Raw genomic sequence first — 23,584 nt, forward strand, 5'->3', positions numbered from 1 at the left:
ATTGTTGAATATGGACAAAGAGAAAATGTGTTAGCTCAAAATTCAGTTTTTCTGAAGATCCATGACAAAGGTTGCAATTGTTCTGGTGGCTGTAAAGGGTTTCCTGAGCTACATAGTGTTCCAGTCAGGGAGGCAACAAAAGCTGCACTAAGGGGATATCAGTCTGTATATGATTCACTCAGCTTGGAAATTCTCTTGGTGTGTGGGTTTTTTTGTTGTCGTTTTGTGTTTTTTTTTTTTCTTTTTTTCCTTTTTTTTTCCTTTTTTTACTCAAGCCATTCCACAATATCAGAGACTGAGAGGACTAGAATAAATATTTTCACCTATTGGGATAAGAGGATAAATCTGATAAAACTCTTTATGGCTACTGTAAGTGTAGCAGAAGCAATTGTTGCGACCTCAGCAGTTTTTGAAGAGCAGCTCCATTACAGACTCTGTTAGTAGTTAGACTCTGTTTAGTAATAGTTACGATTTTACTCTTTCAAGCAACAGTAGCCCTCGCTGTACTTTTTCTTTTTTTTTTTTACTCTTCAGATTCCTTTTATACATCATTATGTGGATTTGTACTTTGCACACTGCCATCTGCTTGCTTTTATGGACTTCTGTAACACCTAATAGACGCTTGCATTTGTTTCCTGGACTATTCAGTGTATTCAGTAGAACAGCAGACAGCTGCTTTCAATATGTGAAGGAATAACTTCAAGTAAATGGTTTTAGATACCCATTACATGTCCAACCACAAGCTTTATGGTTTCTTATGTTTATTAAACATAACATCTCACCCAACATTCTTTATACTTCAACATTATGGGAAATTTAACTTGAAATTTGAAACAATTTATTATTTAGTAGCATAAAATTTCCCCTTGATTTGCTTCCTACAGAGGATTTCAAGGTACCCAAGCTGCTGAGTCAGAGCAGCAACAAGCCAGAGCTGTTACACAATTTTAGAGAAATTTAGCATATTAATTTGAATAAAGGTCTAGAGAAGTTAGGATTAGCAGGAATATTTTGATGACTGTTCTCTTGGAATTAAAAATTGGTAAGTCAAATGTTTTTGCAAAACAATGACTGAGGGAACAAAATTGCATTGAAGATACTTGGTGAAAGGAGTTTTAGGCAGATATCAATTGAAGAAAGTGACAGCAAACAGTTAAAAAAATTAAACACACACTTTGCTGACGTTTGCATAGGAAAAGTTGAATAGCAATGCCAGGTATTAGCTCAGGTGATTGTTTAAATAAATATAAATACAACATACTTATATAATTATATAAAACAAAGTACTTATATAATTATGCACTTATAATGTAATTATATAAGTCCAATGAGATTTTTCTTGTGGGGAGAATGTGATGAAATTTTTAACCACTGCCAACCGTACGGTTTTATGACCAATGAATGAGTTGTGCCAATGAGATGATCCGAACGTTCTGCCTGCATTTCCAACAGGAAACGTGTCTAAACTTCAGCTGAACTTATGTATCAAGTACAAAGGCTTTATAATTAGGTGAGATTAGCTTCTGTTTGTGTTTCTTTGAGCACAGACACGGCTCTGGCAGGGCCAGCAGCAGCGCCGCTGGTGTAGTGGTATCATGCAAGACTCCCATTCTTGCGACCCGGGTTCAATTCCCGGGCGGCGCAGGAAGCTTTTTCTCCTCAGGAGTAGCAGCATGGATTCACCAAGGGGAAGTCCAATTGTCATACTGTTTTCCCAGGCTTCAGTAAGGCCTTTCATACTGTCCCCCATGAGACCCTCATTGACAAGCTGTGGGATGTATTGCCTGGATGAGCAGACAGTGAGGTGGATCAAAAACCGGCAGAGTGACTCGGGCTTAAAGAGTGGGAATAGGTGGTGCAAAATCTAGAGGCACCCAGGAGTCAGTACAGGGTCCAGCCCTGTCTTACATCTTCATTAATGGTCAAGATGATGGGGCAGAGGTTACCATCAGCAAGTTTGCAGATGACACAGAATTGGGAGGACTGGCTGATTTCACCAGAGGGTTGTGCTGCAGAGGGACCTGGGTAGGCTGGAGAAATGGACTGCCAGGAACCTCACAAAGTTCAGCAAGGAGAAGCGCAGAGTCTCGCACCTGAGAAGGAACAACCCCATGTTCCTGCTCAGTATTGGCAGTGGATCGAGAAGGGTGATCGTTTCCCTCTAGTCAGTGTTGGTGAGGTCTCATCCGGAATGCTACATACAGCTCAGGGCTCCCCAGTACAAGAGAGACATAAAACTGCTGGAGAGAAGTCCAACCAAGGGCCATGAAAATGATGAAGGGACTGGAGCTCCTCTTCCTGTGAGGGAAGCTGAGGGGGCTGGGGCTGCTCAGCCTGCAGCAGAGGAGGCTGCGGGGTCTCCTCAGTGTCCATAAACACCTGCAGGGAAGGTGCGGAGCGGAGGGAGCCAGGCTCAGGGCGGTAGCGTGGCCGAGCGGTCTAAGGCGCTGGATTAAGGCTCCAGTCTCTTCGGGGGCGTGGGTTCGAATCCCACCGCTGCCAGCAGACATTTTAGGGAATAGGCATCTTGAATGCAATCCCACAGCATCTATGAAACCAACTGGGGGAATCAGGCTCCGTCAAGTCTGCATGGGCTCAAAGCTGTGCAGAGGAAAAGGCTCTGGGGGTGCTGAGTGATGCTTGAATATGAGCTTGCAGTGTGCCCAGGTGGCCAAGAAGCCCAGATGGCATCCTGGCTTGTATCAGGAGTAGTGTAGTAGTGTAGCCAGCAGGACCAGGGAAATGATTGTCCCCTTGTACTGTGCTCTGGTGAGGCCATACCTCAAGTACTGCGTTCAGTTTTGGGCCCCTCACTACAGGAAGGGCATCGAGGCCCTGGAACGCATCCAGAGAATGGCTATAAAGCTGGTGAGGGGCCTGGAGCACAAGTCCTGTGAGGAGTGGCTGAGGGGAACTGGGGTTGTTGTGTCTGGAGAATTGGAGGCTCAGGGCAGACCTTACTGCTCTCTGCAGCTACCTGAAGGGAAGGTGTGGGGAGCTGGGGGTCGCCCTCTTCTCACAGGGAACTGGTGACAGGACCAGAGGGAATGGCCTCGAGTTGTGCCAGGGGAGGTTCAGGCTGGCAATGAGGAGCCATTTCTGCTCAGAAAGAGCAGTCAGGCACTGGGACGGGTTGCCCAGGGAGGTGGTGGAGTCCCCGTCCCTGGGGGTGTTCAAGGAGAGGTTGGACGTGGTGCTTGGGGACACGGGTTAGTGGGTGATGATTATTTTCAGTGCCAGGACAAGAGGCAGTTGGCACAAATGGGAGCACAGGAGGTGCTGCCTGAACACCAGGAGCACTTCTGTGCTCTGCGGGTGACTGAGCACTGGCACAGGCTGCCCACAGAGGCTGTGGGGTCTCCTTGGAGCCCTTCAGAAACTGCCTGGATGTGGTCCTGAGCAGCCTGCTCTGGGTGGCCCTGCTTGGGCAGGGTTTGGAGCAGCTGGCCTCCAGAGGGCTGTGCCAGCCTCAGCTGCTCTGGTATTCTGTAGACATACACTTGAGTAGCCCTGCTTATCAGAATAATTCTTTGCTTGAGGTGCACTGTGTATAATACTAAAGTTATGAAAAGATTTGTGTAATTGGACCCTAAATTCTTTTTGTGCATGACAAGTGTTTTCTGCAGAGCACAATGGCAGGCAAATGCAAGTATCTTAGGAATGACTCCGTAGTGCCTAATATAAACCCTAAGTGTGTATGTTGTTATGCGTGATTAATAATACATTAAGAAATTAGATTAAATTTATATGTGGAAGTTACTGCCTTGAGTTTTCTCTATGATGCCGCAGAGATTTAATAAGATGTGGTAGGACAAAAGGGGAATGAATCATGAGGATTGCTATTGTACAGCATTCTGTGTGTTATTTACTTAACTGTTAAAGAAAAGATCTAGATTAAATCATTGTCAAAGATCCCACAATCTTTTTTTAGTCAAAAAGAGTTGGTTTGAATATGGAATGTGTTAGGGATTTTATCTATCATTTCTTCTTGTTTCTTTTAAGTACATGTTGCTTACTTCTGAACATGCTGAACTGCATCTGAACTACTGTAATCTGAAAATGGGTGGTTGAAGGTAGTTTAAAAAAACAAAACAAAACAAAACACAACCTTTTTTATTCCATTTATGTTTAGTAGTTTTAAAAAAAAAATTATAGCCCTTGAGTACAGTAAACAGATTTTGCTGTCATCCAAGCTGAGTAAACTAGGACAGATTACTTCTGTTTATATTTAACCTACAGGAATGTTGTGACATTTTAGAGTAGAATGTTTGGAATTAAAACAGTGTAATTATTGACTGAAAAATAATTCATCAGTTTTGTAAACCAGTGAATTATACTGTGTGCTTATTCTTGTAGCTAGATCAAATGTATAGTACCTTCTTAATAGGTTGTACTTCTTATTTTCTGTAGGCGGCACTCAATTTTTCAAAATACTGTGAACCAGTGGTCAGAGGAGAAGGTAAGCTTCTGTCCTTAATTTGAGCAATTGTGTTTTTGGTGGTGGTGTTTTAAGGAAATGAGAAGGAAGTACCGTGAAAACTTCGTTCTCCCTGTAAAATTTATCCTCACTCAAGCACCAGTGAGTTACCACATTTCTCTGTCAAGGCTAAGAGGAGAAAATGAGAGCAGAAGTCCTGTCAAGCAGTCCCAGGGTATCTCAGAATAACCACAGAGAACCAGCAGTTTGTGCACGCAAATGCGTGATGCTGGTGCATAATTGTAACACAGCATTCTAGAGTAGGGGTGTTAGACATTTAACAGAGCTGATTTTTGCTTGGTGCAGCAAATGAACGTGACACCCGCAAACTCTGGAAAAATATCGAACCTCATTTGAAGAAGGCAATGCAGACAGTTTACCTCCGGGAAATATCCAGGTAACTTTCTGTGGTTTCTCTTGTTTTTGATTTTAGCAAGATCCCTTCCTAAATATTTACTTTGTCTCAATTATGTTTCATGGGTAGTGTTTCTTTTGCTCTTTAACATTCATTTCTTTTTTGGCACATGGTGTTACAAATAAGATCTCTCAGGAGGAAGCTTTTAAGTAAAACAGTATTTGTAGGAGATAAAATACATAGTAAATAAATAAACAAGTAGAAAAGGGGTTGTGGGTTGTATCTTCACTGATGGTAATGGAAACAGATCAGTTTTGTCGTGGATGGAGAGCTGTCAAGCATCGGAATCCATCACCAGAATGTACAGTCGCAGTTACTGGTATATATCTTGAACACTGGTAAGAACTTCGTGTACTAAACAGGTTTGTATGATTGCTGTACTTTTCAACCCTTGTTTTCTTGTCCAAGGGCAAAATTATCCTTCTTAGAAGAATTACCACTTTTGACAGCATTAAAAGTCGGAGTACTGCTGGGCTGAGTAATGGGCTGAACTTCTGTTGGCTCTGGATTCCTTTGTTTACTTTTTAATTTGCCAAAGTGCTAGGAAAGGGATGGCACTGTTCATTTTTAAATGGCAGCTGTTAGCTCAGACTTAACGTCTTCTTTGTGCTTCAGGCTTGTGATTCTGATGTTATACCATGGAAGTAGAGAGATTTAGTAGTTCTTGACTTCTTTATACTGATACAAACACAATTTCTTCGTGTCACTGAGGCAATGGAGTATTCTGATACCTGAACCTGGATGAGTAGTAGAAGGCTTTGCTAAACGTCTTGGAAAAGTGATCATTTCTTCAAAAAGAAAATTGATTTTCCTCTATATGAGCTAGACTTAGCTGCACAATGAGGCATTATTCTGTTTGCTTCAGATGTGTATTTGTACTCAATATTGGTGTTTGTTACACAGTCAGCTCAGGATCTTCCCAACTTTTTATATTCTATGATTGTCTATTCTAATGATAATGTAATATAACACTGTGATATAGCTTATGAATTTCTTCCAAATAACTAGTTTTCCCTCTTTACCATGTTCTTTGATTATTTTTGAGCTTTACTGTTTTTTTTTATTATAACTTTCATCTTTTTTGCACAATAGTTCTAGGATTTACTTCTGTGTGTCTGTAAATGCTTGAGGAATTAAAATAACCATATTAGTTTGTCTGGCCACAGAACTGTAATTACTCTGGGGGGTTCTTTTAGTTTTAAGTTATGGAAGTATAACTGTTATAAGCTTCTTCTCTACCTGAATCAAGATGAAAATGAAACTTTTTTCTGCCTATGAAGTAGACAGTGGATGAAATACTGGGTTGATAATTTGATTGAACATTCATTATAATTTGGGTATTACATCAGCTCTCAATAAACTGTTTTATGGCTTATGGATGATAAACCTGAATATGTGATAGATAAATCAGAGACAGGATTTCAGCTGAGGGACTGTTTGTGAAGATCTTTAAAAATAATTGTTCGTTCGTAGTAAACTAAGTGGTAATCTAAAATCATGACATTTCTAATGATGTTGTTCTCTAAGGGAAGTATTAAAGTGAAATTTTTTGCTATTTAGCAAAATACCAAACTACCCATAGTTCCTTTTCTCTGACAAAATGTTCATTTTGATTTCACCAAAGCTATTCAGTGAAGAATAAATATTGCTTTCTTTTTAAAGCAGATTTCAGAATTGTATTATGAAGTAATAACAGTATTGTTCTCATTAGGATAAACAAAGCTAATAAATAAATAAATAAATAAAACTAAAAAACTATCAGCATTTTTACTTTTATTCTATTTTGCTTTGTTTTGAAACTTAAAATGTTATTGGTAGTTGCTTACTGGTAGTAGTTAGATAGGAATGAATTGATAATCAGCTTGAACTCAGTTTTAATTTTAATATAACATTATTGTATGTATTTTTAATTACTGAAATATATGCAATATGGTGAGATTTGATATTTTTAATTATTCTCTTACTATATCCCAGTTAGAGTCATGAAGTTAAAATACCTGTTTGGTATATGTTTATTTTTCACCAAAAGAAGATTTTATATGGGAGTAACAAATACTTCTTTATGTACTTCTACTATCTGTCTTTTAGCTCACAGTGGGAGCGCTTACAGCATGATGAAGGAGAAGCCGGGCAGTTGAAAGGTAACTTACAACTCACCACATACGCTCAGAGGCTTGTAAGGTAAAATGCATACTGCTACCACTGATTTGGTAACTGTTCCCTGATAATATGAGAAAGGAATTAATATGGACAAGGATACCTAGTATTCAGTTACAGTTCAGGGATATTATATTTTTTTTTTGAGAAGGCCTTCTAGAAAAGACTGTTACTATTTTTCTCCTGTGGCAAATATCCTAGGAGTAATATTTCCTAAGGTCCTTTGGGGGTAAAAACAAGTTTAATTTCTCCATGTAACAATGGATGAGGAAAGGGCTGACCCGACTCAAACCTCAGAGTTCCAACTGGCAGAATTGTCTGTGGGAGCAAGTCAACATTAATAATAAAACAAAACAAAACACCACAGGTATAAAGTGGTTTATCCCATTCCTAAACAAAACAGGTGTCTATGCCCTTATTTCTTGAATAAACAGAAATATCAGGATTACAATTTTAGTCTAATCTTAGTATTTTTGTTAGTGTTCATTTACAGTTTGAGAAGAATTACTAAAGCATTTTCCTGATGATATCAGTTGGTCATGGTCTTCTGATCAGTTCTTAGTCTGGGGACGCTTTTCCATATTACCCATCATGACAAATTTCTTCTTTAGGTAGAGATAAAATAGCTACTTTTTAAAAGTTAGCTGTAATGTAATTGCAATAATCAGACTGTTTCCTATATTTGCTTTATAATCGGTATTTTTTCTACATTGTTGACCAAAGGAGTTTGATTCAGAGTGTTCTTATTAAATTTCTCTTTCCATGCCCAGATGGCCATGAAATACTTTAGCACTTGACAAACCCAGAAAAAGGGACTTCATTCAAAATACATTTGTGGTGAACTTTAGGCATAGGTAGTAGAAGAGTATTCTGTTGGTAAATAGCATTTGCGTATAACATGCTTAAAACATAAATTGAGTTTCACTGTGGATGTAATTAAGCAAATAGATCAGTGCATGTTGCAGGGTTGGCAGATCAGAAGTAGAAACATCCTTCTGTATTAAGCTGAATTGTCTGTAAGTACTTTTTTTTTTTTATTTGGTGTTCCATTATATAATTAACATGCAATACAAAACAATCTCACGAGTGTGAATTCAAGCTAACACTGCTTTCCTTTTGTGACTACCTGAAAGGAAATTATCACTAGCTATTACCTAGGGTGCTTCTCATCACACTGAGGGCTCTGAATCTTAACTTTTAAACGTCTTTAATTCCTTGATCTTTATGTGCTGATGTTTGTGGATTAAAACCTACAGGTACTAGCACTTTACAGAACAAGAAACAATTGAAGCGAAAACTTGTAAGAGAAGAGGGCATGAGAGAGATCCTTTAGTTGTTTCCATAGTCAGATAACTCATGAAGTAAGGTGGTTTGATCATCCTGCATGAGCTAGGTGAAAGAAGCAGCTACAGTGATAAGGGTGAGGGTTTGTAAAGGAAAAATTATGAAGTAAATAAAACAAGGTAAGGGGAAATACTCAGTAGACTGTGTAGTACTGTGCTTGTAATACATGAGATTTTTATATTAGTGAATTATTGATGTAGCACACCAGTTCAGCTGGATCAAGTTTGAAATTGTAAGAACATTTTACTTTTTGAAGGAAATGAAACAGTGGCTAGAAACTGTAGGATGCTGAACTGTTGCTTAGAAATGCAGCACTGTTTTGTTCTCCATCATGAAAGCTGGGGTCTTTTTCTTTCTCTTGCTGAGCTGTGTCTGGCTGAGTCTGGAACAGTCTTGGAGAAAGGCTTTGCAATTGTATTTAAATGTCTATTCATCTGGCCCATTTGCTGTTAAAGTTACTTTAAATTAAAGTATCCCAGTATTTTTTTATTTTTTTTTTTTAGGGAGATGGCACTTCAGTGGTTTTTGAATTGCTGATAGCTTCTGGGAAAAGTCCATGAAGAGTTAGGAATGTGCATCATGTTTAGCTTCATGCCACCACTCCTTGCCCTCCACTGATTTTTATCTCTGATAACAAGTTTGTCCGAAGAAGCCATACTCATGAGTATGAGTACTCATACAGGAGTAGAGCTGGAGGGAAGGAAGAGAACATAGAGTCTACATTATTGAAACATGTCTATAGAGGTGTATGCATGGCTAAAACTTGCTCTCAATTGTTTATTTTGTAGGACTTTCTGCACATGCCCATGTGGAACTTCCTTATTACTCCAAATTTCTTCTAATTGCTGCATACCTTGCCTCCTACAATCCTGTTAGGACAGATAAGAGGTTCTTTCTTAAGGTAATGGATTTTTTTTCAGTGCTGTATATTGGGTTCCTTTGTAGTGGTTCTCCTGGTTTAAAATTCTTTAACTGTTCCTTTTCAGCTATCTTTCTGTGTGTAGTTCATCCAAAGTTTTTTGGTGGATCACATCATTGTTGATAACAATCACTTAATAATACTTAAAGGACAAGTGTCCTCTTTATCTTGGAACATGTAACACTGATATAGTACAAGTGTTGTGCTTTGTATTTGTAAGTTGATACAGCTCATGGGCCAAACCTCATTTTCTGTTAATAAGTAAATTAAAAAATTGTCATTTGACAAAATACAGGCTTGAAGATGTATCTCAGAAAGGTGAGCAGTTATTTTTTTAAGCATTTTTACCAACTGCAAGGTTTTAGGCATTATTACAGTACATATCAATACGTGTCTATATATAAATATATGGTATTCATGGCAGATGGGGTGAGTGAATAAAATAAAAAGAGATTTTTTTTTTAAGGATATGCTTTTTTTTTTTTTTTCCTTGAAGAAAACTTGTAAATGCATGTTTTGCTTATTAGTATAAATAAATTTCATGCTTCTGGTCTGATCCTACAGTGAAAGCTGTAGATGTTTCGCCTTTCTGTCTGGTCCTTTCTTTAGAAGGGTGGAGGATTACTTGTAATAAGTGCTGATTGACAAATTTTCCTTATGGGCAACTTTTGTTCTTTCCAAGCAATTTCTTGGTAAGAGATGTGTTTGCTAAACAAACGTTTTTGGCCAGATTTTTTCACATCAGCCTTGGAACTTAGACAGGAAAGCCTACAAGTTAAGTGAAGCGTGTTATCAAAAGTGCTGCATCTTGCTTGCTTGTGTTCACTGAAAAACATTCTCAATTTAATTTTTCCCATCTCCTTTTTTAGCATCTCTGAAGTTGATTTCCACTCTTGCAAATGAACTCTCCTGAACTTATGTACGTTTGTGTACAGCAAATGCGACGTGAACTTCTAAAGTTTTTGAAGTGGGGACTGTGTAGGCATTTCAAGCACTGATATTAAATATTTTTCCCAAGAATTGGTAAAACAGGAGAAGCGACCGTTCCTGCCACATGTATCATCTGATAGCAATTAGCACTTCATCAGGTGCTGAGGCAAAGTTCAGAAATAGCTGCATCTCAAAGTGCAACAAATAACACTTCAGGGGAAGTCTTCAAGTTGAGTGTTCTTGAGTCATGCAGGCTGTGAAAATAGAATAGGGTTTTGTGTCAGGGTTGTAATGAGATTGCAAGTAGATTACAGAAACATATCTTCTGGAGTAGTTAATTAAGGACTGCCAGAAAGCAAAAGGGATGCAAACAAAAGGATGGTCATTGAGCTGCTAACCTGCTCTGCTTGTATAGGTGCTAGGATATATGACGGCTAAAGACAGAGTTATGATTTGTTGCAGTCTGGAATAATAACAGCATGATAAAGCAGGGAAGTAGTAATTGGCAAGGATGGCATTAGTATTGTGAAGATTCAAAAGCTGTGTGCAGATTAAATGAAAAGTAAGTTGTTTTTAAAATATCCTGTAAAAAAAAAAAAAAGCAATATAAACAGATTATTTTATCGATTTAATAGAAAACAGGACTAAAAATTAACTGAAAATCAGCTTTGAGTTTCATGTTTTGTTGTCCTTGCACAGGGTACCTGCTCAGTTGGTTTGAAACACCTGTGCTATAACTTAAGTGTACCATATGGAGATCCCAGCATAACCTTTAAAATGAATGAATTGTATGATGTGATCCTTCACTAGCATGTCATGTAACCTCAGGCTTGATCGCTTTTCTCTGACATCTCTCTGTTATCACAGCAGCCCTTTTCAAAGGCGTGGTAATTTCTTTTTTTATAAGCAAAATGTAATATGTATTATTTGGATGAGCCAGTATTTTTTTCTTGACATGAACAAGTGCTGAGGTCTATAAATAGGAAGTATGAGATTTTAAACACTAAAATTGAAAAAAAAAAAAAAAAAAGGAGACGTCTTTTTCCTGATTGATTGGGTATTCTAATAAGGTATACTTACTCATACTTATCGAGGTAATAGGTAAGACTAGTACATAAACTTCTCAGGTGATCTTTGGGAAGTAGTGCTTAAATATGTTATAGAACTGTAACTGCAAGTCTCCACTAACTTTACAACATTTATCCATGTCATCCTTTATTGCCCTGTTTCTCTCTCTCTTTTTTTTTTTTTTTACCCATCCATTTTATAACATCTTGTTTACTACTTGTTTACTGTCCTTGTTTTGCTCTCACATTTCATCCAAGAACACTTTGTATTATCTTTGGGCAGTCTTTCCTTTAAGGATGCTCCTTTTAAATTGTTTTCTGATTCTTTTTTTCCCCTCTGTTATATTTTCTGTTTGTCCTTTTGCTTCTCTGCCTTGAACTCTTTGTATTGTATCAATTTACTTCCTGGTTTTCATTCTGCTAGCTTGCATGCCAACGATATTCTAAAATGGAGGAAATAAAAGATGGAAATTAAAATGAATGTATTTTAGAAATGAAGTGGGCAATGAAAAGGCCATCATTTTTCATTTTTCTCTTTCCAGGAAAGTTTAAATCTGCCTTTTCATGAGATGATTGAGGGATGGAGGGGGGAGGTAGCATATAAAGTAACATTAAAAATAAATTTTCATTTACCCTTCTCACCAGTCCTAGGTTAGATCAGAAAAAAAAAAAAAAAAGCATTTCACCCACAAATATTAGTGTGTTGTTTTTGTACCACCTGGGGACATGATGAAGCAAATGGTAAGGCAAGTGTGATTTTTTTTTAGGGCTTCTGGTAAGAAGGATTACTGAGTAACACAGGAGAGGTGTAATACAGAAGCTGAACCAGACTAGCAGGCTACCATATGTAGTGCACAACTTTTTGTTTACTCTTTTGATTCTGTCATTGCTGTAGAAGAAATAGAAAATCTGCATATCATGTTTTCTCTTTTTTTTTTTTTTACAGCATCATGGGAAAATCAAGAAGACCAACTTTATGAAGAAACATGAAAAGGTATGTATCTTATCTTTCTATGCTGAGTTTGGGAACAAAGATTTTCTTTCTGCTGTACTGCTGCTTTTATATTTTGTTTCACCTCATATCCTTTGCTGTAGGAACAACTGTTGCCTAACATAACTTAGAGGTGTAATTGTTTTATATGATATAAATTATGATGCACAAGTTTTTATTTCATTGGAATCTACTGGAGCAAAAATTTGTCCTCCGTAGTTTTATGTGTAACTAAATGTCCTCAATAAAGGTATTTAAAGTGCATTATACATGGAGGAGCCAGATAGCAGAATTGTTCTAAAGGATATTAGAGTAATTGATGATTAGCAGTTTTGAAAATCAAGTCACTTCAATTCCTAGTGATGCAGTAAGATAGAAGGGCTTAAATCTATGTGTTGAGGCTTGGGGACTTTGCACTCCTCTCTGTTGTTTAGATAGAAAGAATCAAAAAAGTCATTATTCCTTCAGACTATTAACTAAACTTTCCTTGTAGGTAATTACTGTACTTAAATCAATGATGTTTAGTTATTTAGTTAAGCTGCACCAGTCTTTACTGAGAGAGATATGATGTACTAAGAAAGCAAGTACCTGTATTTGTATTTATAAATGTAATATAAAAAAGAAAAGTCAAAATTGAGCACTTGTAAAGTGTTCTTTTTAGACAAATCCCCAAATCAAGAGCAGTGCAGACAGCACTAAATCCATGCAGAAGCTATTGTTACATCCTTTTCTTCTCTATGCTATGTGGAGTTTGGGTGAAAAATTTCAAACTTTCTTAGCTTAATAATCACATGTTTCTGAAGCTGCCTATAGCCTCTTTCTGCCCCTGTGGGAGACCAGAGTCCTTGGCTATCCAAAGACTTTTTTTTTTAATTAAGTTTTCCTGTTTCTGTAGGGGTGCAATTTATACATGTGAAAGCATGAGTTGAAGTAAAGTTAAATCATATGTCGTAGATATTTATGTATATTTAAGAATTCTTAAGTCTTTGAATACCCATCTTGCACGTGTACACCTTGTGTGTCTTTTCTCTGGCACGTTGACTTCAGAGGACTTTTAGAGCATTTAATTAATTTAAGGATTATTATCTTCTTGAAATACAACCACATCTTAATTAGTTGATAAATCACTTTCAGGAGAGGGGTAGGAGGAATAATTACTATATCTTAGACCAAGATGTTCTTCCTGCAGCCTCTGCAGGAAAAGTGTTTTGTTTTATTCTCTCTCAGCAACAGGATTTCCAACTTGGATGCTGAGATGGTAACAACTAAGGAGATGGGGACATCTAGGAATTTAAAGAAAGGGGAAAATAGAGTTTTACTGAAGGAATACTGAGGTCATGATCACCTTAACTGTACCGTAGAGCTTGTTCTCTTGTGTAGTTGTACATTAAATGCACCTGAACTATACTGTAGAGCTTGTTCTCTTGTATAATTGTTTAAATGCACTTGTATCTGAATTTACTTCTTAGCGCTCAGAAGCTCTTGCATTAATGATGAATTAATTTTCATTTTATTAATGTTCCTGTGGCATCAGAATATGCAGACACAGTCTGTGCCCTGTAGTCTGTTTACATTCTCATGTAAACCTGAGGAAAGAAAGGTAAATGAGGGTAACTGACAGGATCGTATAGTTATATAAACAAGATTAAGTCAAAAGGATCAGATTTCAAAGACAGCAGATGATCTAATTCTTGCACCCCTTGTATTAAAAATTATTATTACTTTGAAGAGAATTATGACTTTGTAATCCCAGTAAATCAAATGTATTTAACAGAAAGTAGCTGTTGAGTTGACTCTGTTATTTTAAACTTAATTAAACTGCATTAATGTGCAAGAAACAGGAATGCGTCATAGGGATTAACCAACAGGACAGAACTTGGTAGCATTTCAGGAGGACTTGGAAGAGCACTGGTTCTGTTTGTGTCTCTTTGTAGTTGACAGGTAAGGACCCTTTCACCATAACAGTTGATGGCAGAAAATGTGATTAGGTCAGAGGACAGTCTGGTTTTGAAAAATGTTGAGACATCGTACCTGTGATGATAGAGAACAGGATTGCAGGTCCCACAGGGATCTTCTAGACCTATGTTCCTTTTACTGTCCTCAAACTTTTATAAATGTTGCACAGAGACACGTTCACACAGATGTATAATCTTGTATATTTTGGTACTATGACTTTACAGTGAAGAGAATTGAAATACACGAATAAAGAACTACATATGCAGTGCTACAAGTACATGCTCATTTGCTTGTATCTGTCACACCAGCTGTGCGGGTGCTAACAAACTTTTGCACAGAGAAACTTGTCTAAAGTCAGATTTACAGATCAAATTCACCTAACTCCAAGTGGGTGCTGCACCTAAGCTATCCCTCCATAGACAGTGCAGAACTAGTTGATGTGGGCAGTGGTGGAAGTGTGATTCACCTCATGCTAAAGTAGGTTCTATGTTCAGTCAGATGAATGGCATCATAAACAATATCGATTAGATTTCTACTGATTATAGTAGGAGCTTAGGAAACCAGTTTGGCTATACATATATGCTTGGCAGGAAGTTAATATTAGGTGAGATAAATCCTTCATTAAAAGTTTAGGTACAGCCAGACTGAAAACCTTTCTTGATTCTTAACTCTGTTCAGTCTAGAGACTGTACTTTCTGATTAGAAAAAGTAAATCTTCTGAATTCCCCAGGAGGGGAAAAAATACCTTTTCCTTGTTGCAGACAACGGCATATTTTTATTTTATTTTTTTTGCATGGATGGTATGTAACAATGTTTTTCCAGTTTAGTGACAGGTGAGAAATCTTCCTGTTGAAGCTGCTTTTACAGGTGTCAGTGTGGCAGAAGATCAGATGTATTGGTGTTTTTTTTCTGTTGGTGAAGAATTTGTCTATTGTTTTTCTACCTTAACTTTAAACTGGAATTTGCTTTTTTGTCAGAATTCCTATTTTACAGCCTAAGATACTTGTGTAACACTTGTATAGTACTTTTACATGTATAATATGTAAAATCATGTGTAATTCAGAAATACTTCTTGCTCAGGAAAGTGAGAAGTGTAGTTCCATTTTTAAGTATATGATAAAAAGGTTGACCACTCAGCCAACTGAGGTTAAGGACTTTCACCTTTCTGTGCAGGAAATTTAGTTTGGGTTAAGCTTCTGCTTTTTAGGGAATACTTTTGATTCATTTTTGTTCGTGATATTTTGGTGTACGAATATGTGGCTTGGAGTTATAGATCTGTGAAAGGCTTAGTTCAGTTAAACAGTGGGAGCGCGAAACTGCACAAGTAACACATGGTGGAATCTATAGGAAAGCCTTTTTAAAAATTAGGCAACTGTATTGCCAAAGATGAAAAGAAGAGAGGGCAGACGGAACTGATTAGATTTCATTGCTGTAATACTTCTTGAAGAGCTTTTCTGAATGTGGAAAGTATCTTTGTTGTGAAGTGATACAAGGGTTCCCTGGGATTTTTGTAAGTACTATTTTATGCAGTGATTTACCTTAGCATCTTGCAGAAGATTTTTACAAATCTAATTCTTCACTGTGTTCTGTTTGGAGGAATTTCTGAACCATTCCTACAGGAATTTATTGCTGCCAAAGAATTCTAATAAAGTGTAGCTTCTAGAAGAAACATTTAATTTTTATCTAACTCTGACTTTCAGAAGCAGGTTTTTTAAATCTGAAAATACAGAAGGTAATTGTGTCAAAGCAGAGAGCTGATAATACTAAGAGCAAAAAATCTGGTGAAGCAACTGCATACTAAGTGCAGCTTCAGGAATTACTACATGCTGGTTGTGCCTGCTAGATGGTTGGAGAAGTGTACGCATTTTAATTATTGTATGTTTGACATTTTCTTGTTGATATTGCAGAATATGCTTTGTAGAACTGCGATGTTTAGGAGCATAAGGGGGAGGGGATTGTGCAGTTTGTAACTTCAGCCCTGCCCGCATCCTGACTCAGGGTGCTTTGTTCAAGTGAATCGGTCTTATCTGTCTACATGGTTTCAAGTAAAGTTTTGGTGGTTTGTCTTACTGCTTTCTTTGTTAGCCCAGATAGCTTTGGGGACACCTCCTGGATTTTAAAAGCTAAAACATGCATTGGAAATGCTTTTTTGTTTTGTTTTTGAGTGGCTGTGTTTTCCTGATAGCTAATGCCCTGGAAGTGCTGGTGGTATATTTGAGGTGTCCTATTCTAGAAGAAGTTTTAAGCAAGCTATCACTTGAAATAAATCTTTAATCTTGGCTGCTTTGCCAGTAAGAATAAATCACCGCACACAACAAGAATGGAAGCTGAATGGCAAAGTGGAAAGAGTGAAAATAGCAGAGTGGAGAACGGTGGATATACTCTGGGCACTCAGCACTCTGTGGGCCGTATCTAAAATCCTTTGTCTGGTTTTGCCCACTCCAGTACAAGACAAACTGGAGCAAGTTCAGGGGCTGGAGCACTCGCTCTGTGAGGAGAGGCTGAGGAAAGTGTGGTCCTTCGAGCTGGAGAAGGGGACTTGAAAGCAACCTGCAAGGAGAACATCCAGAAAATACAACACAGCAGTGAATGGCAAGGGAAACGAGAAATATTTGGCATAACCTGAAACAAGATATTTGTGCTAGGTATAAGGAAAACATTTTTCCCTATGAGGACAGTCAAATGAGACTGGTTTTCTGGAGAGGTTGTGCAGTCTGTGTCCTTTAAGGCTTTCAAAACGGGACTAGTGAAGTCCTGATTACCATAGCCATACCCCAAAGCTACCCCTGCTCTGAGCAGGAGGGGTTTGAATCAAGACCTCCCAAGGCCCCATCCAACTGGAATTATCTTATGGGTAAGTGTCTTGAGAACATAGTGTACACTAAGAAATTAGAGAAATTAGTGTACACTAAGAAATTTCCTAGGTAAAACAGTTCAACTTACTGTTTCTAATTTCCTGAACAAAAAAATGTTTTCTTTGGTTTTGGTAACAAAATGGTAATACTTTCATTGTGGTATAAAGAAAAATAAATACTAAAATGTTGAAATTAGACAAACATAGATATTTTAAAAGTAGCATTTAAAAAAAAAAGAAAGAATAGTTAATGCACCACAGGTGCCTTGCATCCTCAACCATTCTGTGATTCTGTAGGTTAGTATGAATGGGGTGGAACTCAAGAAGAAATTATTTATTCTGTATTTTCATAGCACTACTGCATGGTCTGTTGGTATAGATTAAAAGAAGTACTCCATGTGGAGCAGAGAAAAGGGAAAACCAAGTTTTAAAACTTTGCTATTTTTTTCATATGGTTTACTTGGTCACTGACTCTTTCAAAGCAGATTTTAAAATGAGTAAATATTCATCCTAAACTCTACTTTCTGGCAGCAGAATGCCCTCCTCTGTTCCTTTAGTTATCAGTAAGCATCACAGAATCTCTTGCTCTAGCCGTATTTTTCATATGTGAACTTATTACGTTGTTAGCCTTAACTCTTTTATGTTAATAGCAATGAGGTTTCTTTTCCTTACATCCCTGCACATACTTGCTATCACCACTGTTACTGTACTGACAGTGATTCTGAATCCATTAGGTTAAAAATCTGTGACTATTATTGATTTTTAGATAGGTTCTTACTTTTAGGAAATCTTAAATAACTTCAGTCTTCTGACACTTGTTTATGGCAAAATTGTACCAGTGATTTCAGCATAGTATTCAGAGGAACAAGTGCATTTCCTGATCCTGCAGCTAATCTCACTCCCTTTTAGAGGGAGCAAGCTTTAGGTGGAACATAGGGCAAGCAATTGTAATGCCCTTGTGACTACACATTACTTTTCTTTACTGGAAGGAACTAAAGTAGAAGCTATGATTCAAACCCATGAAAATGAGATCAGTCTTGATAGTAGGAAATCAGGTGAGCTCAGTTAAACTGGAAGAGACCTAATCTGTCAAGTACTGTATGTACCGTTATCTTCTTGATGACAAGTCTGTCTATCAAAGGAGTATAATATGGCATTCAAGACGAGGAGCTCTTGTTCTGCACCTGCTGCTTTTTCTATAAAGTCATTTAACCAATATTTTTTGTTTTGTTTTTGACAAAAATATGATTAGAATTAGTAGTAAAGCACCTCACGTACTATTATGTCTGACGTGAAATTAATGTAATGTGGCCTATTTTGTTTTATAGTATGAGGATTTCTGATTTCCAGCTAGAGTTTATAAGAACCTTGTTAACTACCATCAGAACACACAGAAACTAGTCTTTTCTCTTCCTGCCTCTTCAGCTAAAATGAGTCAAAGCAGATAAGGTGATTCTTAAGCAAAATATTTTCATTATATACTTTTTCAAAATGCAAATGCTAGTAAAACATTTGTCTTCTGTAGAGAAATCACACAAGAATATACTTAAAAGATGCTTGGTTTTATTTTTAGATCTGCTGTTAGGTGCAATTCTTTGTAGGTGATTATGGATTAGAGACACTAGACAATAGAATAAACCTAAACCTTTACGTTTTTTCACTAGCTAGAAATTGTGAGCTTTTAAGAAGTCTTAACACGTATTCCTGTTGATAAACTGAAGAAAATTTGCACCTTGAGAGTGTCATAAAATCTAGTCTTTCCTCTTTAATCCTTAGATTGGACACAGTAATTTAATAGGATGAGTAAATCTATAAATCCAATGACAAGAAATTTGGCATTAGATCCTCTGGTAAAGCTCAAGAATGTTCCCATTTATTGTGCAGTTTGAACTCTTGCCATGTTAAATAGAGCCCTATGTCTGTATATTTATATTGATTGATAAACATGTATTCAGCATTTGCCATAATACATGCAAAGGCTCCTGTGAATTATAGTGCCTCCCCAGAGAATGAAATGATATAGGAATAACATCTTGTGGTACTCCAGGAAGGATGTATTGGATTAAAAACGCTTGTTTATTTTGCAGACCAGCAATCACCTCCTTGGACCAAAGCCATTTCCCCTGGACAGATTGTTGGCGATATTGTATAGTATTGTGGACAACAGAGTTGCTCCAACTGCAAATATATTTTCCCAGGTGAGTATGTACATACTTGCTTTTATTTCCTTTATATGGTGTGGAATTCTGGAAGAGGTTTGTCATTGGTGTGTGGAGGTTTTTTTGTGTTTTTTGTGTGTGTTTTTTTTTGTCACCATTCTAATGAAATATAATGAGAAAACACATCATTATGTTGTCAAAGGCTGAGGGTAATATTTATCTGTATTAGTAGCTATGAATTTGTGGTTTTATCTGTGTAATGGTCTGAAACCTTCAAATAGCTAACATTTTTCTTGATCGTGGAATATGATCTGTGTTGATTAGTTTGGATTCTCATTGAAGTCTGTTAGCTTGCTTACATTACATTTCAATTTAAGTATATAAATGTTCATTACCCTATGTACAAAATTGGTCACCTAATGCATCTTATAGAAGTGTAGTACTCAAGAGAAAGCAGAGGGATGAATAAGGTATTTGAAGGTGAAAGGTGTTTGCTGTGATATATGTATCTTCAGGATGATGTTTTTTTATTTGGACCAAATTTAACTGTCTTGCAGAGGAGAGTCGGTATCACATTTCACTAGATGGCAGTGTAACTGTAGTGTTGAGTGAAATGAGGTAAACCTAGGGTTCTCTTTAAAGCTCTAGGTTTATCAAGTGCGAGTACCAGTTCAGCATAAATAGTTTCCTACTGTCAACTTGATTCTTAGATCTTTTGTCTGCTTTGGATCTCCCTTTCTATTGCTTTCTTGCTTTCCATTTGTGGTTAACTTTTATTTATAAAAATATTTTCTACCTCTGCTTGTTAAGGCTCAAATTTAACTAAGGATTACTTAAATCTGATGTCTGTTTTCATGTAAAGTTCTGGGAAATACATTCAAGATACCTAAATAAGTTTGCTACTATTTTAATCATCAGTGTTCACACACATTTAAGTTGGCAAAATTCATCTCCCATATTTGTAGAATCAAGAAATAAAGGACCTAGTAAAGTATAGTACTGTATTTAAATAATCAGTAGTATGTGAGTATCTGTTGTTAATAGGACTCTAGGTAATGCAGTAGGCAGCTACATTTTCATGTAATGTTTTCTCTCACTTCTTTATTTAAAGGTTATTAATGATTATAAGGCCTGCAAAATTATTAGACATCAGCCTCAAAATCTGTTAATAAAAACATTTAAGTTTAAAGGAGAGAATTTCAGTTTGGGTATGTGGTTTATGCAGGGAATATGAAAGGAAACGATATCGACTGGGAACAATAAATAGTAAAATTTACATGCAGGATATTACATGTAAGTTAACTTACTTTTGGCTATCAAAATCATCTGAATGTGTTAGTGTTATTTTATGGTATATTGTGAAAAATTAATACGTCTGTATATTTAACATGCAATCCGAATGAGAAAAGAAATGTCATTATTCTAACATACAGTTAAACGCTACAGGGGATGTGCAGTTTGTGCTTGGCATATAATTCCCTCTCCTGTCCCTGTACACATAGTTGCAGAATGAAAATTTAAAATAAATGCGTTATGCTGACTTACAGTGTACGCTAGATGGCAGTGTTATCAAAGAATAATTGTACGTCTTTATTCTTCTGGGTATATGCAGATTAAACTGTGAAGATGTAATAGAAAGGTTGTATTAAACTGTAGCCAGGTTAGGGCAAACAAATTGAAATTAAATTGTTTCTATCATAATAAAATATTGTAGATTACTTGTTTTTTTTTCTGTTCTAAAATCATTTTTTGTGCTAAATCAGTTAAAAATTCGTAATGTCTAATGTCAAATAACATAGAGTAGAATTTAAAATAGATTTCAGAAGTAGCTGAATGTAGGCATAATATTAAACAGCACTTTTTCTTGAATATTTGAAAACAATTTATATTCCACTGATTTTTGCTGCTGTTCTGTAAATAATTTCCAAATAATTTAAATATTTGAGTTGTATTATCCTTCCAGTATCAATATATTTTGCTGTTATATACAAGATTTTCTTTTCTTGTTTCTGTATCAAATATGGAAATCATTCTTGAAATTGTACAGAAGTTTAAAATGTAAATCCAATATTAGGCTTTTTAACTGATTCAGCTCTTTTTTATGCTCTTTTTAAATTTGTGCGTTTTTTTTTTTTTTTTGAGACTAAAAGGCTGTGCATAAACTAAATACTTACTAATTTTCCTCATGTACTGTTGGAAAATAGCATGTCTCAGCTTTAAAGTTGATTTGCCATCTCAGTCAAGATTCAAGAAGGACTGGCAGCTGCTTTAAGATCTGCCATGCTCCTGATTTCTTGATGTTTCTTAATCCTTCTTGTCCTTACATAATTTCTATTCATACAAAAATTCTGGTTATTAGCTTTTCAAAATGAAGCTTTCCTGCTAATAAGCAGTAAAAAAAAAAAAAAGCTACATTTTATTAAAAATGCTTCATTTTTACTAAAAAATTTCAACAGAATATTTGAATCTTAATCCAACTTTTGCCTTTTAACATAAATTAGTTGTTAAAATGGCCTCATGCTTTTTTCAAACGAAAAGTTAATGTGTGGCTTAGAATTATGATCTCTGCAGTTGATATAAATATTGCCTGCTGTAATTGGGTTAAATAAGAAAAAATTTGACTTGCTCATTTTTTCCCTCACTAATTAGTACAGGAGAAGCAGCAGCAGGATAAAAAATGCAAATTTCCACTTCTGCATGTAAAAATTATTTGTTACCACTTAAAAAATGGAAAATTCTTCAATTCTTGTGCCTTTTTTTCTTAACATTTTCACACATTTAGTGAGGAATTGTTAAGGTGAGATTTTTAGACTATTGATGTCAGTACGTATGTGAATATAGGTCTCTATATTCACTTGAAATTTTCAGTGTTCCTTCTCCTCCAGATTATTCATTGTTTCATTCGTGTTTTCATTCATGAATTTGTCGCGATTCTGTTTTTAACACATTGTGTGTTACTGTTAGATGTCACCAACTTTATTTGAATTTGCTTGGTTTCTAACCAAAAAATAAGGGAAGTTAAGTCGCTATTGATTTCCGTAGTCGTTTCAGAGAATATCTTTCAAATGATTTTTTTCAGATACACTTCTGTGTGACAATTTAATAGGTTGAAGATGATATTACCCCCACATCATGTGTGCATGGGACAGAACTTGCACAGCTGATGCTCTTGTTGGATGTATGGGTAGGTCAAGGATGTAGTTAAAATATTTTAGAAGATTAAATGTTAAAAAAAAAAAAAAAAACGAAATGTACTTTCACACAATGCTAAAAACAATGCAACTACGTGGTATGCAGTCTGCATCCTACAACAGCAGCAGCAAAGTCAGGGCTTTCTTACCAAGGTACCGCAGCTGACATTTCCTAGCAGCTTGCTTTTTCAACCCCAGGGAGCAACCAGGAGTATGATTTGTGTCTCCACACGTACCCACTGTGCAGATTATTGTGTGCTGTGTCCAAGTGCAATTGCTACAGAATGAATGGATACAGGGAAACTTTAAAATAGCTAATGCAAGTGCATATTGCAAAGGTTCTGACAGTCTGTTCTGGTCTGTAGGTGGGTAGTGTTTCATTTTAGGTGTCTCCCATTGAGACAGAAATACAATATTATTGTCTTTATAGAAATGGACCTTAGTATATAGGACAGAGGCAAATATATGCACAGAACATCATGTGGGAATTTATCAGCATTGATTTACGTTAAATGAGCTCGTTTTACTCCAAAGTAGACAAGTGCTGTTCGTTTATTATCACAACCAGTAGGTGAGCAGACATTTTTGTTCTGATGGCTTACGTTGTGGTTTGCAAGCCCAAATCCGCCGATACTTTTTCCTCTACCAAAATGATTTTTCAACTGCTTCCTCATATCTAAATTCTCCTAAATGTTTTTCATGTGTCCTGTTTTTTGGACCTTTTATTTTGTTTCTGCTCTCTTGTGAAGTGTGCTTTTCATAAAGTAGATTGCCTAGAACTAGTTATCTTTGAGCCACCTTTACCTTTATTAGGTAAAATGGAATTATCTCCTTTGTTTTGCATTCTTTTGTGTACTTCATACCTGTTAATACATCCCAGAATGTTTCAAGAGAGGTTTATGCAGGGAGGCGTGATAACTCATTTCAGAATATACTGATAGCTGGAACTTGCTGAATAGGTAACTAATAGGTAATGTCACTTCTGTCTGTATTTTTATTACAATGCATTGAAGTTAGAAGTAAGACTGTTAGCTTATTTCAAAATAGGTTGTGTTTATATATAAATAAAAACTATATATAAAAAATATAGAGGAATATATATTATTTCCTTATATATATGTAGT

General features: G+C 36.4%; 1 protein-coding gene and 2 non-coding genes across 11 annotated transcripts in view; all 3 read left to right on the plus strand.

Moving 5' to 3' along the window:
- The window catches only part of ORC5 (origin recognition complex subunit 5), a 70,970-nt gene that overhangs the window by 14,345 nt on the left and 33,041 nt on the right, over positions 1 to 23,584 (plus strand). For all 9 annotated transcript variants that reach the window (XM_068669838.1, XM_068669844.1, XM_068669839.1 and 6 more), the window contains 6 exons: positions 4,411 to 4,459; positions 4,784 to 4,874; positions 6,981 to 7,033; positions 9,182 to 9,294; positions 12,256 to 12,303; positions 19,198 to 19,308. In XM_068669838.1, the coding sequence (XP_068525939.1) occupies positions 4,411 to 4,459; positions 4,784 to 4,874; positions 6,981 to 7,033; positions 9,182 to 9,294; positions 12,256 to 12,303; positions 19,198 to 19,308 (465 nt within the window). The remainder of the gene's footprint in view (positions 1 to 4,410; positions 4,460 to 4,783; positions 4,875 to 6,980; positions 7,034 to 9,181; positions 9,295 to 12,255; positions 12,304 to 19,197; positions 19,309 to 23,584) is intronic.
- Positions 1,574 to 1,644, plus strand: TRNAG-CCC (transfer RNA glycine (anticodon CCC)). The gene has a single exon. It is a non-coding gene; the product is annotated as a tRNA-Gly (tRNA).
- TRNAL-AAG (transfer RNA leucine (anticodon AAG)) lies at positions 2,421 to 2,502 on the plus strand. The gene has a single exon. It is a non-coding gene; the product is annotated as a tRNA-Leu (tRNA).

This window comes from Anas acuta, chromosome 1 (assembly GCF_963932015.1).
Source record: "Anas acuta chromosome 1, bAnaAcu1.1, whole genome shotgun sequence".
NCBI lineage: Eukaryota > Metazoa > Chordata > Aves > Anseriformes > Anatidae > Anas > Anas acuta.